This window comes from Triturus cristatus, chromosome 7 (genome assembly GCF_964204655.1).
Source record: "Triturus cristatus chromosome 7, aTriCri1.1, whole genome shotgun sequence".
NCBI lineage: Eukaryota > Metazoa > Chordata > Amphibia > Caudata > Salamandridae > Triturus > Triturus cristatus.
The window spans coordinates 864,601,337-864,623,112 of NC_140590.1; the positions used below are offsets into that span (position 1 = coordinate 864,601,337).

Below are 21,776 nucleotides of genomic sequence, written 5' to 3' on the forward strand. Positions count from 1 at the left end.
CTCCCACCCGACCACCCCCTAAAAAACACAAGATGTCCAGGTCCAGCCACTAGATGGCAGAATAATGCACAGCTGTGAATCCAGAAACAGTTTCATGCTGTAAAACCCCAACTCCACCCAGAAAATGTAACTTTGTTGCAAGGAACCACGTATGCACCATACCAAAGCCCCCCCAACAATCAGGTGTGGGAATGCATGAAAACATTCAAGCAAAGCAATAGAAGAAAAAGCTGGTTAGTTTTAAATGACATTTTTATTGAAAGGCATCTTACATAACCATGTTTGATGACTTGTACCAAGTAATCTTTAAGCACAAAGGTTAATAAAATTAGCTATTTTGATAATGGTCAATATCATTTTTCTATAAAAAGCACTATTATATTTTACCATTCATCCACATTAAAACTGACCGAACACATGATTATTTAAACTAGAAGTAGTGGATGGATTTTCCTTCACTGAGTTAGCTAGTTCAACTTTTGATCCATAAAACATGATTTAACACACACCCCTCCATTTGGCTAATGAAAAAATGTGAAAGTAACCTAGTCTTAAAAGCAATGTTACACAGCATGAAATAGAAAGAAAAAAAAAAACAGTCTGATCTGAAAACGTGATTTCAGTGACTGATGTTTGATCAAGTTACACTCCTTGATGGGACCTGCCTCAGGTTAAGCAAACAGTAACAAAATGCTTAAAATCAACCATTAATTAAATCCATTTACCATCCATCAAGCCATTCCACGGCTGTAATCATACGAATGCTTAAAACACTTGTTCCCTCTCCTTAAACATGTGGCCCTCAGTACATATGATGTAGATAAATCCCAGAAGTCACCACCGTGTTTGTCCTATTAATCTGTTATTTTCATTCATTATGTGCCTTTATTGTACTGTAAAGATATAGCTATGTCACCCACAAAAATACAAATGAGAGCATACTCTTTTCCCTATGTGTATACAGTGTACAAAAATCCCGCTTTTAAAATCCAAAATGAGCCCTGTTAGAAAAAAAAAAAGAGCCAAACTAAGTTGAGCTGCAACTTTGCTGACTACCGTAAAGGTTTTCCTACACTTAAGTTGCTGGAAGTAAATAAAATAAATATGCCCTATCCCTAATCAGCCTTCAACAGTTTAAGATATACACAGAGGAGTCTCTATGGCGCTGCTGGAGAAAATTTAAGGCAACAGCTAAAAATGTAAACATTTACTAATTCACCACCTACAATACAAATTGGCATGCATCAGTGACAAGAGAATTATTATAAATAAAGTAATACAAAGTGCACATGAAAAACTTTCAAATGACAAACCAAAAACTACAAAGTAAACACAATAAATGTCAAACAAAACATCAAGTGCAAAACTGATTAACAGTGCAGGTGAATTTTCCTTCCTGTATTCTTTGGAGGTTACTTGTCAAAACTTAAAGCCGAGCATCCTGAAAGCAGATAAATAAATCATTAGTCTACATATACATTCTTGTAGGTAAGCCATCTTAACACTCACATTTCACTACCGGTGAGACATGCAATGGGCTACAGTCTCACCCTCTAGGCCAGCTCAGATGAAAGAGGTCCTACTCTACTGAGAAATAGTCCAGACAGTATCAGACAATGAGAATAAACCTGGGCAATCATTTAGACTTGTATTTTCTTGCAGCCCTCATGACCCACTAACCCAACAGGCACCTCTTTCCATGAATGAGTGCTATTAAACAGTCATTTTAACTGGAGTACATCTTAACAGATTATACTTGGTTAAACAGATTATCAACTGTAAATTAAATTATTAATCTCACCTTCTCTGAAGAGGTGAGATATGCAAAGTGGAGGAAGAAAATATTAGAACCGACTAACAAGTCTCCCCTCACATACCAATTGTTTAATGATTGTTGGCAGAGAAAACTAGTTACTTGCAACAGTTTTGCAGCGCCACCACATTCACATGCTATACATTTTTCTGCCAACTATTGGTTGGGTCTGGACAGCATATACAAGTAAAGCTTTTTTGTGGGAGGTGACCACAGGAGGTATCACTATGAAATTCACCATACACCCACAACGCCTCACAAGTAGTTTCCATCTTCAATTATTTTTTCTCTCTTTTGAAAGATCACTCTCAAGAGGTATCTATTAGTGTATATCCATATAAAGTGTGGGCAGATGCAAATAATTGTTAAATTTCACTATGGCCCACCTATGATTCAGAACTGTAGATCTATTCAGAATTGTGTGGCAAATCTGTGCACTGAAGATCATGTGGCCAGCATGCAAATGTCTTTTAGTGAAATATTACCTACGAAAGCTATTGAAGCCCCTTTTTCTCTTGCTGAATTGCGCTTTTGGACTTCCTGTAAGCGTTTATCTGCTAATTACGCAATAGCTTGGACTATCCATACTATTGGCCATTTGGCTGTAGGGATTTTCTCTTATTTTGTGTGATACAAAGAATTTTCAAGTTTCTGTTAATGCTTTGGTCTCCAAGTAGTTTATGGTATGAAGATCGCTTTCAGCGTCTGTTCTAGGTAGGGGGATTTATTGGTTTATATGGCAATGAGAGTGGCCTTTGGATATAAAATGTCAGGATTTCTTAATAAGCTAGTTTTCATCTGTATGATCCCTGAATTGTTGATGCTTTAATCTTGTTCACTTTGTGAAGGGAGGTAATTGCTGAGGAAAGTTAACTTTAATTTGATGGGGTTTAAAAGTAGCCACATACAATGGTTTGAAAGGATTACGTTACTTACCTGTAACTACACTTATCCAGTATTGGCATCTTTCATAGATTCACATGCCTGAATCATTCCCCGTCGTCTGGATGGGAGTCCCTGGTACATAAATAAAGTAATGTCTCATAAGACATAGAGAGTAATAGGCCTAAGGCCTCACATTAGTAACATATCCAGGTCCTTTTATAATAAGGACCAAACTCTAGAGTACAACCAATCAGCTGTCACCACCCTCTGGAACCTTCCTGGAAGGAGCTCTAGACCCTCAGATTTTTGTAAGCACACTGCTATATAGAAGTCCAACTGAGTGTACTAGGTGAGCCCTTCCTAGGGAGACGGGTGGGTTGCATGTGAATCTATGAAAGATACCAATACTGGATAAGGAATATGCTACTTACCAGTATGCATCTGTTCTTGGCATGCAGAGCTGCCGATCTATACACTTTTGCATAGATCGCCATCTGGTGTTGGGCCCGGATGTTTGCAGTTTGTTTTTCCTCTTGGAAAGTCTTTATAAGTCACGAGGTCGGTGACCCCTCCCTTGGATCGTATTGCGCATGGGCTTCGGCTCAGATTTTATTTCGCCAACAGGGAAAGATGGAGCGTAGTAATAACAGTGAAGAAACCCATGTGTGTTGTATCTAAATAAGATAGACTGGAACAGATACAGGTAGCCGGGGAGGCGAGTGGGCGTGTGTGGATCTGCAGATCTACATGCCAAGAACAGATGCATACTGGTAATTGGCATATTCCGTTCGAGGCGTACGAGCTGCAGATTACACACTTTTGCATAGACTATATAGCAGTTCCCAACCTTAGCGGCGACCACCCGTATCTGTTGCAGTGGTTTGAAATAGTGTTTTTAGTACAGCCTGACCCACACTAGCTTGTTGCTTGGTTTGCACATCTACACAGTAATGTTTAGTGAAAGTGTGCGGTGTTGACCGTGTAGCTGCCTTGCAGATATCATCTAATGGGATGTTCCCTAGAAAAGCCATAGAAGCCCCTATCTTTCTTGTAGAGTGGGCTTTAGGGGGAACAGATAGCGTGCGTTTTGCTTTGTTGTAGCAAATCTGTATGCATTTTACAACCCACCTAGCTATCCCTGATTTAGAGATGGGGTTGCCTTTATGAGGTGGAGAGAAAGAGAAACAGTTGCTTTGTCTTTCTGAAAGGTTGTGTTATCTGGATATAGTAAAGCAAGGTCCTTTTAACATCCAGTGTGTGTAGAGCCCTTTCTGCAACAGTTTGAGGTTGCGAGAAAAAAAAACGGTAATTCTACCGATTGGTTTAGATGAAAGGGTGAGATGACTTTGGGTAGGAATTTTGGGTTGGTACGGAGGACAACCTTGTTCGGGTGTATTTGGAGAAAAGGTTCTTGTATAGTAAGTGCTTGTATCTCACTGACCCTTCTAAGGGAGGTGATGGCTACAAGGAAAGCGGTTTTCCATGTGAGGAATTGCAGTTCGCATTTATGCAAAGGTTCGAAAGGCGGTCCCATTAGCCTTGTGAGAACTATATTGAAGTTCCACACAGGTGAGGGTGGCACTCTGGGGGGAATTATTCATTTTAGGCCTTCCATGAAGGCTTTAATGGCAGGCACTCTGAAATGTGATAGGTGCTGTCTGTTTTGTAGGTAAGCGGCAATTGCTGCGAGGTGTAGCCGAATGGATGTATATGCTAGGTTACATCTTTGTAGATGGAGTAAGTAGCATATGATATGCTGTATGGATGCGTCTAAGGGTTGATTGTGTTGTTATGGCAATAAACAACAAATCTTTTCCACCTCTAGTGGTAGGGCGTCTAGCTTCTCTGATAACGTTCATGCAGTCGGGGGGGGGGGGGGGGAGGGGGGGGGGGGGGGAGGTTAAGGTATCCAAATGCTAGGATCTCAGGAGCCAGATCGCAAGGTTGAGCTGAGCTGGGTCCGGGTGTCTGATCTCTCCATGGTTCTGGGTTAGGAGGCATTGTGAGAGGTGTAACTTATGGTGTGGCACTACCGAGAGTTCCACGGTTGTCTGGCCCATGTTGGAGCTACTAGAATCAGTGTGAGGGAGTGCTGTTGTAGCTATCGCACCACTAATGGAATTAGTGGGAGAGGTGGAAAGGCGTACGCAAATTTGCCTGACCAGTTCATCCATATCGCATTGCCTTTGGACAATGGGTGTGGGTATCTGGCGGCGAAGCTTGGGCATTTTTTGTTTTCGTGGGTGGCGAATAGGTCTATCTGTGGATGCCCCCACATCTGAAAGAACGGGTGAAGAACCTGCGGGTGAAGTTCCCACTCGTGGATCTGCTGCGTCTATCTGCTGAGCAGATCTGCCATGGTGTTTTGGACTCCTGGGACATGCTGGGCTAGGAGAAAGATCTTGTGTGGAATTGCCCATCTCCATATGCTCTGTGCTAGTTGAGAGCTGTGGAGAGTGTGTGCCGCCTTGTTTTTGGATGTAGTACATGGCGGTCATGTTGTCTGTGCGGATAAGGACTGCCTTGCCTAAAATCTATGTGTGAAAGGATTTTAGGGCTAGAAAGATTGCCAGTAACTCCAGATGATTGATGTGGAGTAACTTTTGTTGCGGCGTCCTTGGGTAGGCGGTGTGGCAGAGCGGGCGGTATTTGTTTCGCCTCTGCCTTTATTGTTATTGCCCCTATAGCCGCCTCTTTGATAACCCCTTGTGAAGGTGGATTGAGCAGGGGATTTGTAGGAAGTGGATGCGCTATCTGAGGAGTAGCCTCTAGCCGTACCCCGAAAGGAAGAGCGGCGAAAGGAGCGCCTAGGAGGGTGTGACTGCAGGGCTCCCATAGATTTCGCCGTATCCTTCATTTTCTCGAGGGCCTTATCTACCTTTGGGCCGAATAGATGTTCTTGGTCAAAGGTATGATTTAGGATGGAGGCCTGTACCTCCGGTTTAAAGCCTGAAACTCTCAGCCAAGCATGGCGACGGAGGAGGACGCTAGTGTTAATGGCCCTGGAGGCTGTGTCTGCTGCGTCTAAGGCACAGCGTATAGAGGCGTTAGTTATAGTCTTACCCTCTTGAATTAATTGGCCCCATTTTTGTATTTTTCTGGGAGATGGTGCATGATGGTTTCTAATTCACCATAATGCGCTCTATCGTATCTGGCCAATAGCGCTTGAGTGTTGGCAATACGCCATATATTGGCTGCCTGTGACGCAGTGCGCTTTCCTGACGTGTCTAGTAGCTTGGACTCTGTCAGGTGGTGGTGCTTCGCCTGACGCCTGGAAGTTTGACCTCTTCTGTGCAGTGGAAACCACTAGGGAATCTAGTGGCGCTGGCTCTTTGATATAGGCAGGATCTGTGGGGGCAGCTTTGTACTTTCTCTCTATGCGTGGGTTAATGACCCTAGCCCTGACTGGGTCTTTAAAAACCTCTGGCGCATGTTCTATTACCCCCTTGAGCATAGGTAGTATGGAGGTAGACCTATGTGCGGTGTCAAAGGTGTCGAGGAGGAAATCCTCCTCTACCGGGTCAGTGTGTAGCTCTACCCCGCGATAATGTGCCGCCCTCTGAAGTAGGTGGTGGAAACCTGAAGAGTCTTCCGGTGGAGATGGCCTGGACGGGTAAAGGTCATCTTGTGGGACGTCTGGAATGTCTGGATTATTATAGTTGTCCCATGGGTCTGGGGACCCTGTAGGGGTGGGGTCTTGTGGCACATCCCCTGGATCGTAATATGGGTCCCCCTGATCATCATAGTCTGGAGACGGGGAGCGATGAGGTGGGGGTGGAGAAGGCGGAGGGGGCGGAGGTGAAGAGGGCGGAGGTGAAGAGGGTGGAGGAGGTGGAGAAGGCATTCTGAAAGGGGAGGTAGCAGAGTCTTTCCTCTTTGGAGGTGGAGGCGGAGCCGGTTTGTCCAAATGTCTCTTTTTAGAAGAGAGTGCCAAATGTTCAGTGTTTGGATCCTTGGTAGGTGTCTTTTGCAAGGGATCCGGTGTAAACAGTTCTTGTGACAATGTTTGTTCCGTCGGCGCCGAAGGTTTCGGGGCAGATTACTTTTTAGGCTTGTCCGTGCCATGCTTTTTGGGAACCTCTGATTTCTTGGTCGGCGCCGAGGTGGGCTTCGGCGCAGAAGTGTCAGTGCCGAGGGCCTTATGGGGTTTGGTCGGTACCGAAAGGCTGGGTTTGGACACCGAGGACTTTGGTGAGGAGCTCGGTGTCGAGGTAGAGGCCGGTCTCTTTTTCGGTGCCGAAGTGTTTTTCTCGGCACCACTGGAAGGCTGGCTCGAGCCCGAGCCGCCGGAAGGCTTATTTGGCTTCTTCACCGGGCCCGAAGGTGGGGTGTTTGAAGCAGTGTCTCTGGTCTTGCCTAAGCCAGGAGGCGAAGGCGTGACCGAAGCCTTTTTGGGTGTCGGCGCAGGTGTGGGAGGGGGTATAGTACTCACGACCCTCTGCGCTGGGGTGATGTCCTCCACATCCGAGTCGTCGGCTTCGGAAGCACTGACGAGGTCCTCTTCGGTGTGCTGCTGTCCCGGAGCTTCGACGTCGTCCCCGAAGATGTCGACTGGAACGGAGGTCGAGGAGTGCGCCATGTTTCGTCTGGCCCTTCGATCTCGAATAGTCTTTTTCGATCTGAAAGACTTGCAGGCGGGACAGTCTCGAGCCTCGTGTTCAGGGGAGAGGCAGAGGTTGCAAACCTCATGAAGATCGATGTGGGAGAATTTGGACCCACATCAAGGGCACTTCTTGAATGGAGTTCTTTCCATCAGCCGGGACCGGAGCCTGGATAGGCCCGAAGGCCGCCGTCAATGACTGGAATCGAAGGTGTGTCGAAGAAGAAGGTGATTGAGGAGATCAGGATCTGAACAATACCGCGGAGAGCGAGGATTCCGCTTCGATCGTCGAACTGGAATGTTCGGAACCGGAGCGCGAAGTATTACATCCGAGCCCGATGGCGGACAAAAACAATCTGAGGATGGAGCCGAAGCCCATGCGCAATACGAACCAAGGGAGGAGTCACCGACCTCGTGACTTCCAAAGACTTTCCAAGAGGAAAAACAAACTGCAAACATACGGGCCCAACACCAGATGGTGATCTATGCAAAAGTGTGTAATCTGCAGCTCATATGCCTCGAACACCACCTTCTCCGCCACCACTGCTCTATCCATGTCTCCACACCACTGTCGATGTGTGCGGACGACCTGTGCTCCCAAATGTTGAGCTATATTATGTTTAGCCAGCATTATACCCAAAGTCGCCCAGTCCTGAACCGCATAATGCTCCTCTGGAAGGTGTTGGATAAGCCCCTCCATTTTGTCCCAAATGGGCCGGGTCATATCTCGCCAACAAAGCCAGGCTATACACTAACGATGAGCTGCTTGTGCCACAAATCTTACCAGAGGCATGTATGAGATGACTTTCTGGGGGTGGTGCATATCCAGTTGCTTGGAAGCTAGCTCTTTTCCTTGCGTTAGACACCACACAAGACTCCAGGGTTAGTTGACCTTTATTTAAAGAAATGGGGTCTGATGGTGCTGCCTTATACTTTGTCAATGCATGGAGTAATTAGCCTTGCTTTGACTAGATCTTTTAAAATGTTGTCCGAATGACGGGTCATAACTGAATAATGATAAGTATTGTGCCCCTCTGTGCATTAGACAGTCTCGAAAAGAAAATCCTCCTCTATGGAGTCTTTCTTGATGGAATGTGGATGCACGCGCTATTAGATCCTCATAAGCACATCACCAGGTGGTTATGGGCGAGTGGGATATAAAAATCGGGGTCAGTGTCTGCTTGGGGCTCAATATCGTAATCATACCAAGAATCCCCTGGTTGTGTATCATCTGGGACATCCTGATCTTCCTCTACTATAGATTGAGGGGATATGTTACCTGCGTCAGACAATTGGGCTGCGTGAGGTGATGGAGTAGGTGGTGGAAGAGGTGTTTGTGAAGTGGGAATAGGAATGTGCAATGGACTAGTTGAAGCACTTTTCTTCACAGGTTGAACAGGAATGTCCAATGCCTCTCAAAACTGAACTGCTTTTTAGGAAGTCTGTTTTGGTGGTTGTATTATTTTCTTAGTTCTAGTGAGAATTCAGTCTTGATTCGGGTTGAGCTGACAAAATTGCTCGAGAATGGTCTCTAGAGGAGATTTCAGATTGAAAACGAAGCATTATGGTGGAAGCTTTGTTTTCGAAGAGAGAATATTCAGTTCTGAAATTATTAAGTCTTTCTTTTGGTACCAAGACTGAAGATCGAGGTGTTGCAGCCTAAGATGGAAATGAGGTAAGAGACTCCTGCTGTAGGCTGAACTACTGGAGGGCGTGGCTTCAGAGTCTTTATCGGTGCGCGCCATGGCTTTTCTGCAGAAAGAGATGGTTTGCGCTTAGAGTCATGGGTAAAGGTACTCACTGTCCGTTGTTTCTGCGCTGGCTGAAGAATTGTGGCGTCATCCATGCATGGAAAGCGATTCCTCCTGCACAGTTGAAGCTTCTTCCTTTTTGTCGACCAAAGATGTCTAAGACATTGACCGCTTGTTTACACTGCATTTCCTGTTCACACGTCAGTTTCAGAGTCTGTTTGGACCAAAGGATTTGCAGGCCTCACAGGTGTCTTCAATGCTCAGGCAAGAGGCACAAGTCACAAACAGGATGTTGGTCAGAGTGAGGGTATTTGGAGTGACACTTCCCACAAACGGAACGGAGTGAGTTTCATTAGCCAGTCATTATCCGAGAGCGTTGGAAATGGAGAAGTTTTGCCCATCCGGGAGGGGCCTGTGGGCCGAGGAAGTGAACCGAAGACCTGCTACAGAAAGGGTATATGGGACACAATAGTATTCCAGAACAATACTATCAAAAGATATAAAGGGACCAAAGGGAGCCCGAAAGTCTCGAACCGCAGCCAGAGATACTACATTCAAACCAGTCGGCTGAAGACACTAATCTGAATATGGCATTGATTACCATGTGCAGTATTACCAAGAATCGTCGTCACAATCCTTGTGACTCGAAAAAATTTCTTGGAACAAAAACAACGAGAACGGCAGGCCGGCATCGGCCACGCAATAAGTATGGCGGTCGTGCCGGCCCCCCTCTCGACATGGAGGCAAGCCTGTCGCGCACTTAGGTGACGCGACAGGTGAGCCTCCCAAGCAATTGCTTCCGGGCCTTGGGCGTGACCCGGAAGTGATTGGAATCACTTCTGGGTCACGAGATGGGCTGCCAGGCCGGTTAGAACTGGTCTGGCATGGAAACCCCGATATAAGGCTGGGGAGCGCTGGAATCTGTATTCGCTCCTCAGCCTGCCTGTCGATTTTTTCTGCTTTTATTTTTCAGGTGTTGCAGTTTGACGGCGTGAAGGTTTCTGGCGGGCCGAAGGAGCAAGAATGTGTTTTTTCTCCTTCAAACACCAGAGGAGCGCGGCGTTCATCGTGGGAGCAGCGGAGCGTCTGGACCATCATTCGGACACGCGGCGTGCACCGCTTTCATCGTGGGAGCAGCAGAGTGTGCGAGGAAAAATGGCGTGCACCGGAGGCAGCATTGTGTCCTGAAGGGCGGCGTCTCCGTTTTGAAGGTATCCGGTCGAGGTAGCGCTCGATTAGAGAGCGCTCACCCTTCCGGCGTTAGTCAACGCCGATCAGCTGTTTTCCCGCTTTCACGAGAGCGGCGTACGCGCACAAGTTTAAATCCCGGCGGTGCTGCTGAAGTCAGTGCCGATTGCTAGCGTTAAGCATATGAATTGCGGGGGAGGATCTTTTTTGATAGAAGATTCAACGAGCGCTGCTTTCCGAAGCGGGGACGCGGAGCAATAGGCAGCGTGTCAGTATCATAAGCTAAAGGCTCAGGGGGGTAGATTTGAGCTCACATATCCCCGTGTAGTGCTACATTTTGGTAGGGGATAAGGGGTGCTAAAGTAAGGTACTGTGACTGCTGCTTTCAAGGTGAAGTGTTCAAATGTGGCGGTTTCCAATATATTGTGTTTTTAACTACCAAGTGTAGTCAGAGGCATTGTAAGGGTACAGTGTGAGGGCAAGATAAGACCTTGTCTGGGCATTTTAGCTAATTTTCCTTGCCAGGGAGCTGCTCGCCCTCAATGGAGGCCACCCTTGATCTATTTTGGTGTATTTTTTCAGACACAAGCAGCAGGTGACACTATACCTACGTGATTGCAGAGAAGGCACCCCAAGGAGTTTTTTTGCTGGGTGTTAAGCGGCAGATGGTTGCGGTTCACAGGGTCGGTAGGGGACACAAACCAAAGGAAATGATGGACTGAGTGTTGAACATTGCAAGCACTCACCCCCAGTCAACTGATCTGGGTTTAATCCATCACCGTTCTTTAGCCCACTTTGCCACCCCAGTTCAGACATGGCCATATGCAAATCAGTCTGACCCTGTGCCTCATGGGAACTGTCCAGCCCGAACTGCCAAGCCATGTCTTCCCTGGACCGGAAACAAGCTTCCTAGGACCGGTTTCTGACATTTCAGCCGTCTTCAGCCAGGCTTGCTTGAATCCAGTGGCAAAGTGAGCAAGGGACTCGCGTCTGAGCATACCCTGCCAACTTATGGCGAACAAAGCAAAAACCAAAGGAAATGATGGACGGAGTGTTGAACATTGTAAGCACTCACCCCCAGTCAACTGATCTGGGTTTAATCCATCACCGTTCTTTAGCCCACTTTGCCACCCCAGTTCAGACATGGCCATATGCAGGGGACACAGACAGACCTGCATTCCAGCGCTTTCGGGAGCCGCACAGGTCGAGATACTCACCTGAACCACTGGATTAGCTGGTGGTGGGCTCTGGTTGCGCGGGTGCTTACGGCCGGTTGTGTACCTCCAAAGTGGTAAGGTAAGGGCTTGGACAATCGTCCAGGTCATTGAAGTGTTTGGGTGTGTTTTGAACTAGGCTATTACACAGGACATTTGCTTAGTGTAAGAGAGCATTGTGTGTATTTGGGGTAATAGCCAGCACATCACCAGCAACTACTGCATTTTGGTGTAAAGTCATGGCCGGGAAGGCAAAGAGGGGCAATCAGCGTCCTCGTATGGAGTGTCTCATGGAGGCAATGATGAAGAAAGTGGACGAGTTAGGGCAGGGTCTCGCTGACCTCAGGGAGAAGGTAGATGGGCAAGAGGGGACAGAGGAGAGGGCTAGGCGCAGCATGGTGCCCCCAAGGTTGGCTTTTCCTTCGCTCAAGGAATAGGTAAAAAAAAGGGGGGGGGGGGGCGAAGGAGGAGATGATCCGGTTACATCAGTGGCCCCTGTACCTGTAGGGGATGTCCCACCTGTGGCACCTGTACCAGTCCCACCTGTGGCACCTGTCCCAGTTCCCCAACCCAGGGAGGAACCCGATGCCCGCAGGGGTGGTCCCTGTAGGGGGTGCCCCGCATGCTACACCAGTGGTCCCTGTGTCAGTCCCCCAGCCCAGGGAGGAGCCTGGGCCGTCAGAGTGAGAGGGGGGGGGAAGGGGGAGGAGGGTGCAGCTCCCGGTGGTCCTTTCGGCAGGGGGGGGGGGGGGGGGGGGGGGAAATGAGATTCCTCAGGATATAGTTTCCCATTTGGCAGCAATCCTTCCATGGTTGGGGAAGGCGGGGATCCGGTCAACAACAGTGGGGGCAAAAGACATCAGTAATGATGCAGAGGCAATGCGAATTGTTGCTCAGTTTCAATATGCACCAGTTGAAAAAACAAAGGGCCCGGGCGCACCTTTACCTGTCATTCCAGCGGGTGGTGTCAACACAACTGAAACCAGCAAGGGATTACCGGGGAGCAACCTAACAAAAGAGAAGTCGACGGAGTCAGCTGTGGCCGCTCCAGTAGGTAAGCAGCAGACATTGCCAATGTTGGCTGTAGGGGAGTCCCACACAGAGCGGGAGCATGTGGCGAGGCAGGATTTGGTCTGGGAGTACGTGAATATGTTCTCCTTGCTTATTTGTGAAAAGGATAGGGAGATGCCAGGAAGAACAAAGACTGGATGCTCCCTAGGGAATGGGCAAACGAACTTCTGAAATACAGGGTGGAAGAATGGTTTCAGGTACGGTTTTAGGATACCAGCACCCGATTATATCGGAACACCATAGCGCAAGAATCAACTCTCGGTGCAGGCCAACCCCAGTGTAGCAGCAACAAAAATTGACAAAGTATTGCGCCTAGGCAGAGTAGCTGGGCCCATTTGATTCCATCCCTGTGGAGAATGTTGTCTGCTCCCCTTTGGGGGTGGGTCCCCAAGAAAGAAGATGGTCAATTCAGACTCATCCATAACCTGTCAATGCCCAAGGGAAATTCATTAAACGACGCATTAATGATGAGATTTGTAGTGTGAAATATGCTTCCTTTGATCAAGCAGTAGTGATGCTCAGGGGCTTGGACCCAGGAGCTCTGCTGGCTAAATCGGACAGAGTCCGCTTTTCGTTTGTTGCCAGTCCACCCATCTGATTTTCATCTACTTGGCTTTCAGTTTCAAGGGGAATTCTATATGGACAGGTGTATGCCAATGGACTGCTCGGTTTCCTGTGCATATTTTGAAAAATTCTGTTTATTTTTGGAATGGGTTTTTAGACAGGTGACAGGGCATCAATTTGTCATGCACTACCTTGAGGACTTTCTTATCTTGGGGTCACCGGGCTCCTGGGAGTGTGTGTGGGCGCTGCAGGAATTTTGCACACTCATGCGGGCTTTTGGGGTTCCCTTGACCCTGGGAAAGACGGTTGGACCAACAACAACAATAGAGTTCCTAGGGATTGAGTTAGATTCCATTCAGGGGTGTTTCAGGTTGCCTGCGGACAAGATCACAAAGTTTAGGGCGGCATTGCAGCAATGCTTGGGTAGGGAGAAGGTCACATTGCACCAGTTACAACAGACATTAGGACAGTTGAATTTTGCTCTGAGGGTCATACCTATGGCAAGGCCATTTTCCCGATCCACCTCACAGGCCATGGCTGGTCTCAGGGAGAGCCACCACCACACCAGGCTGTCAGCTGAAATTAGGCAGGACATGCGGATCTGGATGACATTCCTGCAGGACTTAAATGGCAAGGTAGTGTGGCCCGGTCCGCCCACTACTTCCGCGGAGTTAGGCTTAATGACGGACGCTGCTGGTAGTGAGGGATTTGGTGCCATACTCTGTAGCGAGTGGCACAGTGGTGGCCAGCATGGTGGGTGGAGACTAGCTTGATGTGTAACATCGGTTTCCTCGAATTGTTCCCCATCTGGGTAGCATTGACGGTATGGCCAGAACAACTGCGTAATCAAGCAGTCGTGTTCTGGTCAGACAACATGACTGTGGTCTAATGCATCAATCAACAAGCTGCACGGTGTAAAATGATTCTCAGTCTATTGAAAGAAATTGTCCTTTTATGCATGAAGCTAAATATGCAATTTAGAGCTAAACATGTGCCAGGTGTATTAAACCGTGCTGCTGATGCACTTTCTCACTTTAAGATGCAGATTTTCAGGACACACCTCCCGGCAAAAACAAAAACTTATCATCAGAGCCCAACACTAGATGGCAGACTTATGCAAAGCATGTTTATCTACAGCACACATGATTCAAACACATGCTTCCGTTTGTTCCACTTCGTATCGGCTACCCTATAAATGACAATTATATAGAGAGATGTGTCAAAATTTGTCAAAGTGATCAAGGGGTATAAGTTACTGTCTCCTACTGGAGAGTCAGCCTAGATTTAGTCGACCTAAATTCTGTAGTTCTGGATGTGTGAAACATGCCATACTCCTACTGTTCTTCCTCTTCGTAGAAGAGTTCTTGTTCTTCCTCTTGAAGTTCAGGGATTACTGGTGGCTCCTTTTTATTTTCAGGGGTGCTGAACCCCTTAATAAATTAACTTCAGCAAAGGGCAACCATTTAAACTTATGTCTATGCTTCCTCTTATCTAATTCCCACTGGTCTGCTAACTAGTCTTGTCAAAGCTCCAGTAATCTGCCACCTGGCACATTATGCCTTGGCATTGGAACCCAGTGGCAGACCAAAAAAAAAAAAAAGGAGAGGGTAACTATGATCCGGGACATTTATCGGATGTCATAGGATGATGGCAATGACCAGGGGGGTGGTGGGGTCGATTATGGACATTACAGTCCAAACCTCTAGATGGCGGAATAATGCCCAGTATGTGAATCCAGAGACTATTCATGCTGCAAGGAATATGCTACTTACCAGTATGCATCTGTTCTTGGCATGTAGAGCTGCAGAGTCACACACTGAGGATAAGATCGCCATCTGGTGTTGGGCTCGGATGATTGCAGGTTGTTGTTGTCTTCGGAGAAGCCTTTGGTCACGAGGTTGGTGACTCCTCCCCTGGACAACAGTGCGCATGGGCATCCACTCCATCGGCAGATTGTTTTTCGCCATGTTGGGAAAAGATGGAGTATATAGAAAAGAAAGAAAGGATGTCCATGTGTAATGTCTAAGTAAGACGGATGCTGGAACAGATACAGGTCCCGGGGAGGCGGGCGGGCGTGTGTGACTCTGCAGCTCTACATGCCAAGAACAGATGCATACTGGTAAGTAGCATATTCCGTTCGAGGCATATGAGCTGCAGATCACACACTGAGGATAGATTATACAGCAGTGCTCCCCTTAGCGGTGGTCGCCTGTATCCGTTGCAGCAGTTTGAAATAAAGTTTTTAGGACAGCCTGGCCCACGGAGGCCTGTTGTTTGGCCTGCACGTCAACACAATAGTGTTTAGTGAAGGTATGCGTGGTAGACCATGTGGCTGCCTTGCAAATGTCTTCTAAGGGAATATTGCCTAAGAAGGCCATAGAAGCCCCTATTTTACGCGTGGAGTGCGCCCTAGGGGGAACTGTGAGTGTACGTTTAGCCTTGAGGTAGCATATTTGGATGCATTTAACTATCCACCTGGCTATCCCTGATTTGGAGATTGGGTTGCCTTTGTGTGGTGGCGCGAAAGCAACAAAGAGTTGTTTTGTCTTTCGAAAAGGTTTTGTTCTGTGGATGTAATAAAGCAATGCTCTTTTAACATCTAAGGTATGTAGGGCCCTTTCAGCTACCGAGTCTGGATTTGGGAAAAAGACCGGTAATTCTACTGATTGGTTAAGGTGGAAAGGGGAAATCACTTTTGGAAGAAATTTAGGGTTTGTCCTAAGAACCACTTTGTTACGGTGTAGTTGTAAGAAAGGTTCTTCAAGTGTAAGGGCTTGTATTTCACTTACTCTGCGCAGGGAAGTGATTGCGATAAGGAAGGCTACCTTCCATGTTAGGAATTGCAATTCACATTTGTGCATAGGTTCAAATGGGGGGCCCATGAGTCTTGTTAGGACCACATTGAGATTCCACACTGGGGCAGGTGGCAATCTTGGGGGAAGAATCCTTTTGAGACCTTCCATAAACGCTTTGATGGCTGGTACCTTAAAAAGGGACAGGTGTTGCCTATTTTGCAAGTAGGCTGCTAAGGCTGCTAGGTGTAATCGTATAGAGGAATACGCTAGATTGCATCTTTGCAAGTGTAGTAGATAGCAAATGATGTTTTGGATGGAAGCATCCAATGGATGTATGTCATTATTAGCGCAGTAGATGGCAAATCGTTTCCATTTAGCGGCATAACACGCTCTAGTAGTAGGGCGTCTGGCTTCTTTTATGATATTCATACAGTCTGGAGGGAGATTGAGGTAACCGAACTCTAAGACCTCAGGAGCCAGATCGCTAGGTTCAGTGTTTGAGGATCTGGGTGTCTGATTTCTCCATGGTTCTGGGTTAACAGATCCGGGGAGAGGCGTAGCTTTTGATGTGGAACTAAAGATAGTTCCAGAAGTGTGGTGAACCACGGTTGACGTGCCCAAGTGGGAGCCACTAGTATTAGTGTTAGTGACTGTTGTTTCAGTTTGCGTACCACAAATGGAACTAGTGGGAGAGGCGGAAAGGCGTACGCAAATCTGCCTGACCAGTTCATCCATAGGGCATTGCCCTTCGACTGTGGGTGTGGAAACCTGGCGGCGAAGGTTGGGCATTTTGTGTTTTCGGGAGTGGCGAACAGGTCTATGTCTGGTTGTCCCCACTTCTGGAAGAAGGGGAGTAGAACCTTGGGGTGTAGTTCCCATTCGTGGATCTGTTGTGTGTGGCGACTTAGGAGGTCGGCCACTTGGTTGTGGATCCCTGGGAGATGTTCTGCTAACAGGTAGATGTTTTGGGGAATTGCCCATCTCCAGATTTGCTGTGCCAGTTGGGACAGTTGGAGAGAGTGTGTCCCTCCCTGTTTCTGTATATAATACATTGTCGTCATGTTGTCTGTGCGTATGAGGACAGTTTTGTTCTTTAGGTGAATTTGAAAGGATTTTAGTGCTAGGAACACTGCTAAGAGTTCCAGGTGGTTGATGTGGAGCAGTTTCTGTTGACTGGTCCATCTGCCCTGAGTGGTATGGTGAAGGAGGTGGGCTCCCCACCCCGTGAGAGATGCGTCTGTAGTTAGCACAACTTGTGGAAGAGGCTCTAAGAACGGTCTCCCTTTGGACAGGTTGATGGTGTTCCACCATTTCAGTGATCGAAGTGAGCGACTGTCCACCAACACCAGATCGGTAAGTTGTCCGTGAGCTTGGTTCCACTGTTGTGCTAAGCATTCTTGTAAGGGACGCATTTGAAGTCGTGCGTGTGGGACTATGGAGATGCAGGACGCCATCATGCCTAGGAGCTGCATGAACACTCTTGCTGGAAGAGATGGATGAGTTTGAAATTGAGAGATGAGATTTTGTATACTGGCTATCCTGGCTGTGCTGGGATAGGCAATGGCTTTGGATGTATCTATGGTTGCTCCTAGATACTGATGTAAGTGGGAAGGTTGTAGGTGGGATTTGGGGTAGTTGATAGTGAATCCCAAATCGTGGAGAGTTTGAATCGTGCGATGAGTGTGGAGAACGCATTTTTGGTATGTATTGGCTTTTATGAGCCAATCGTCCAGATAGGGGAAGACATGGATCTGTTGTCTTCTGAGATGCGCTGCCACGACTGCTAGGCACTTGGTGAACACTCTGGGTGCTGTTGTTACTCCGAATGGGAGAACTGTAAATTGATAGTGTTGCCCATCTACCACAAATCGTAGATATTTTCTGTGAGCGGGATGCATAGGGATGTGAAAGTATGCGTCCTTGAGGTCCAATGTGGCGAGGAAGTCTCCCTGTTGTAAAAGTGGGAGGACTTGTTGGAGAGTGGTCATGTGAAAATGATCCGAATGTATATACTGGTTTAGTAGTCTGAGATCCAGTATGGGCCTTAGTGTTTTGTCCTTTTTGGGAATGAGGAAGTATAGAGAATATACCCCTTTTCCCTGATGTTGAAGGGGAACTGGTTCTATCGCATGTTTTTGTAACAGGGATTGAACTTCTTGTTTGAGGAGAGAGAGATGATGCGAGGACATTGGACGTTGTTTGGGCGGTATGTTTGGGGGGGATTGTATGAGTTCGAGGCAGTAGCCAGACTGGATAATTTGTCTTACCCACCTGTCTGTGGTGATGGAAGTCCAGACAGGCAGGAATTGTTGGAGTCGTCCCCCGACCGGAGTGGAATGGTCTGGGGGGAGTGGTGGCAAGTCACTGTTTGGTGGCTGGTGAGGTGCGGGTGTTGTTGTTATTGCCGCGTCCTCGACCTTTGTTATTGTTTCCCCTATAACCCCCCCGGAAGTAACCTCTGTTAGGGGATGTTTGTCCAGAATTTTTAAAGGTGGACGTGGTCTCAGTTGATGTGTTTTTGGAGCCTCCTCTATAAAAGGAGCGACGAAAGGAACCCCGGTTCTGTTGAGACTGCAGTGCTCCCATAGACTTGGCAGTTTCATTATCCTTTTTCATTTTTTCTAATGCAGTATCCACTGCAGGGCCAAATAGCTGCTCTTGGTTGAAAGGTTGAGCAAGAATTGCGGTTTGAACCTCCGGTTTAAAACCGGAAATACGGAGCCAGGCATGTCGTCTGAGTAAGACGCCAGTATTGACCGCTCTAGAAGCAGTGTCTGCTGCATCTAAGGCGCATTTAATGGAGGCATTAGATATTAATTTGCCTTCTTGGATGAGGTCAGAGGCCTGGGACTTAAAAGGTTCAGGCAGATGCTGCATAAGGTCCTCAAGTTGGTCATAATGCGCTCTATCATACCTGGCTAACAGGGCCTGGGTATTGGCAATACGCCAATGGTTAGCCGCCTGTGCGGCGACCCGTTTGCCCGAGGCTTCTAAAAGCTTAGACTCCTTGTCTGGGGGAGGCGTTTCTCCAGTTGTCTGAGAGTTAGCGCGCTTCCTGGCATTTGATACGACTAGGGAGTCTAAAGGGAGCTGGGCCTTAATGTATGCAGGGTCTTGCGGGGCTGGTCGGTACTTTTTTTCGATGCGTGGGTTGAGCACCCTAGCTCGAACAGGGTCCTTAAAGACTTCAGTAGCATGCTTTATAACCCCTTTGATCATGGGCAGTATGTGGACAGTCTTTTGTGACTGCTCAAAGGTATCAAGGAGGAAGTCCTCTTCAATGGCGTCTGTGTGCATTGTAACGCCGTGGAATGTTGCTGCCCTATTTATAAGTTGGCCGTACCCTAGGTGGTCATCAGGAGGGGAGGGCTTGGAAGGGTAGGTAGTGGGGTCAGGCATGTCAGGTATAGGATAAGACCAGTCATCCATGGGTGCTGGGTCTGGGAACGTAAAAGGGTCGTTTGGGTCAGCAGGATCATCAAATAAATCAGGGTCCGCCCCTCCCCCTAAGTCATCATTATCATCCTGTGGAGGAGGTGAATGATAGGGAGATGGTAAAGGTAAAGGTAAAGGAGAAGCAGGAGGAGGAGGGGGGGACGGGTTAGGAGGTAAAACAGGAGAGGAAGGACGAAGTGGTGAAGTAGCACAGTCCTTTTTCCGTATGGGAGCTGGGGGAGGTGTAGTGTCCAGCTTCCGCTTTTTATATGGGATGGCAGTCACATGTCCCGTTTTAGGATTGATGTAGATCCGCTTCTGAGTAGGATCTGGTCGAAAAAGATCATCTGGCTCCGAAGGTGGTGTCTGTGACGTCCGCTTCGGGTCTTTATGAGCTTGTTTCGGCGGGGACGCAGTTTTCGGCTCCGATGATTTTTTCGGGTCCGATGGATTTTTCGGTGCCGACTGATTTTTCGGTGCCGACTGATTTTTCGGTGCCGACTGATTTTTCGGTGCCGACTGATTTTTCGGTGCCGACTGATTTTTCGGTGCCGACTGATTTTTCGGTGCCGACTGATGTTTCGGTGCCGAATGAGGTTTCGGTGCCGATGGACTTTTAGGCATCGATGTTGAAGAACGTTTCGGTGCCGGTGGAGACTTCGGTGCCGAGGAACGTTTCTGTGCCGAAGGAGATTTCGGTCTTGGAGCCTGTTTCGGTGCCAACAATGAGTGTTTGGGTGCCGAGGGTGTTAAAGGCACAATTAGGTGAGGTTTGCTCGAGCCCGAGCCACCCACAGGCTTAGATGTCTTCGGAGCCGGGCCCGAGGGCGGGGCTTCTGAAGAGGATTTCCGGTCGCGACTGGGCCCAACTGGCGGAGTCTTGACCACTGCTTTTTTGGATGGGGCAGGGGCAGGGGGGGTGGTACTCACACGCTGCCCTGGAGTGATGAGGTCATCGGAATCGTCGGCTTCGGACACGATCTCGAGATCTTCGGTGTCGTCTTCGGGAACATCTTGAGCAAAGAAGTCTTCCGGTTCTGGAGCTGGTTTGGCCATAATATGGCGTCGAGCTCTTCGGTCCCGGAGGGTCTTCTTCGAACGGAAAGCGGAACAAGCTGGACAGGTGGACTCGTTGTGTTCCGGCGACAGGCAGAGGTTGCAAACCTCGTGGTGGTCACTGTGGGGGAACTTCGCTCCACACTGGGGGCATTTTTTGAAGGGTGTCCTGTCCATCAGCCGCTTCCGGAACCGGTCCGAGTTGATGTCGACGTCGATGGAATACAAATCAAAGAGTTAAATCGATTGCTGGAAGTTTTCTGCTGGAGCGGAAAAAAAGTTCATCCGAACCCAATGGCGGAAAAAAACAATCTGCCGATGGAGTGGATGCCCATGCGCACTGTTGTCCAGGGGAGGAGTCACCAACCTCGTGACCAAAGGCTTCTCCGAAGACAACAACAACCTGCAATCATCCGAGCCCAACACCAGATGGCGATCTTATCCTCAGTGTGTGATCTGCAGCTCATATGCCTCGAACACAGCTTTTATTCATTCTTCTGGAAGAGGTGGCATCTTTATTTCCTCTCATTGTTGTCCAATATCCATTAGGGAGAGCGTTGAGAGTCTGAAGAACAAGTTACTTACCTTCGTATTATCCAGTAAAGACTATCTAGCCACAGATTACTCATCTTATAATTGTCCCTAAGTGTCAGATCGGATCCAGAAATTTGAACAGTACCCTTGCGCACCGGTAGGTGGTGTCATCAAGTTCTGCTTAGGTAGCATCCACACCGGAGGAGACGCATGCATTGCCTATATAGTGGTACTCTGCCATCAGTTTTCCTTTCCACACCAGACAGCACAGATCTGAGAATAGCTACCCCTCAGTCACTTTATTACTGACCTATTAACGTTTTGTCAAACACTTTTCAGAAAAAACATCTCTCCTGTGACTAGGATGCCCCCCAAGAAACAGGCTGATTTTCAAAGCATGTGGCACCTGTCACAGACAGACCCCTACTTGGTCGGTCTATGGTGCTTCAAGAAAGACCTTGACTCAAAGGCCTGTGAATTACTGCGCCATGCACCTGAAAGTGCAGAGGGAGCGCTCCCTCAAGCTTCTTGCCGAAAAAGGTCAGACAACCCAGTTGCATGGAAGGTCTGATACAATCTCCTACATCAGAAGCCGACAAGGAAACCATTCAGAGTAAAAATCCTTATCCAGCCGTCAATCATCTTGTAATCAATCTAGGGGGCTCAGTGATCTATTGAGATTGCGCATTATTGTTAAGGAAAATAAAGACCAGAGACTAGCACCCTAATTTTCAAAAAGATAAACTATTCTTAAGCAGCGCAGGCAAGTGATTTCCAAGTTCAGTAGCAGGATTGCTCATGCAAACCAGTCCACTTAGAAGCCCGTAATCTCCTACTTGGGTAGTGTGAGAAATGGGATGTATTATTTGG

The 21,776-nt window shown here is 47.8% G+C and overlaps 1 protein-coding gene across 2 annotated transcripts in view; it reads right to left on the minus strand.

Annotated features, from left to right (window-relative positions):
- Positions 1-234: 234 nt before the first annotated feature.
- The window catches only part of DND1 (DND microRNA-mediated repression inhibitor 1), a 100,474-nt gene continuing 78,932 nt past the window's right edge, over positions 235-21,776 (minus strand). The window contains exon 5 of one of the 2 annotated variants that reach the window (XM_085617802.1): positions 235-1,441. In XM_085617802.1, coding sequence (XP_085473928.1) covers positions 1,413-1,441 — 29 coding nt within the window. In that variant the 3' untranslated portion in view covers positions 235-1,412. The remainder of the gene's footprint in view (positions 1,442-21,776) is intronic. The other variant, XM_085617803.1, reaches the window with a different exon arrangement.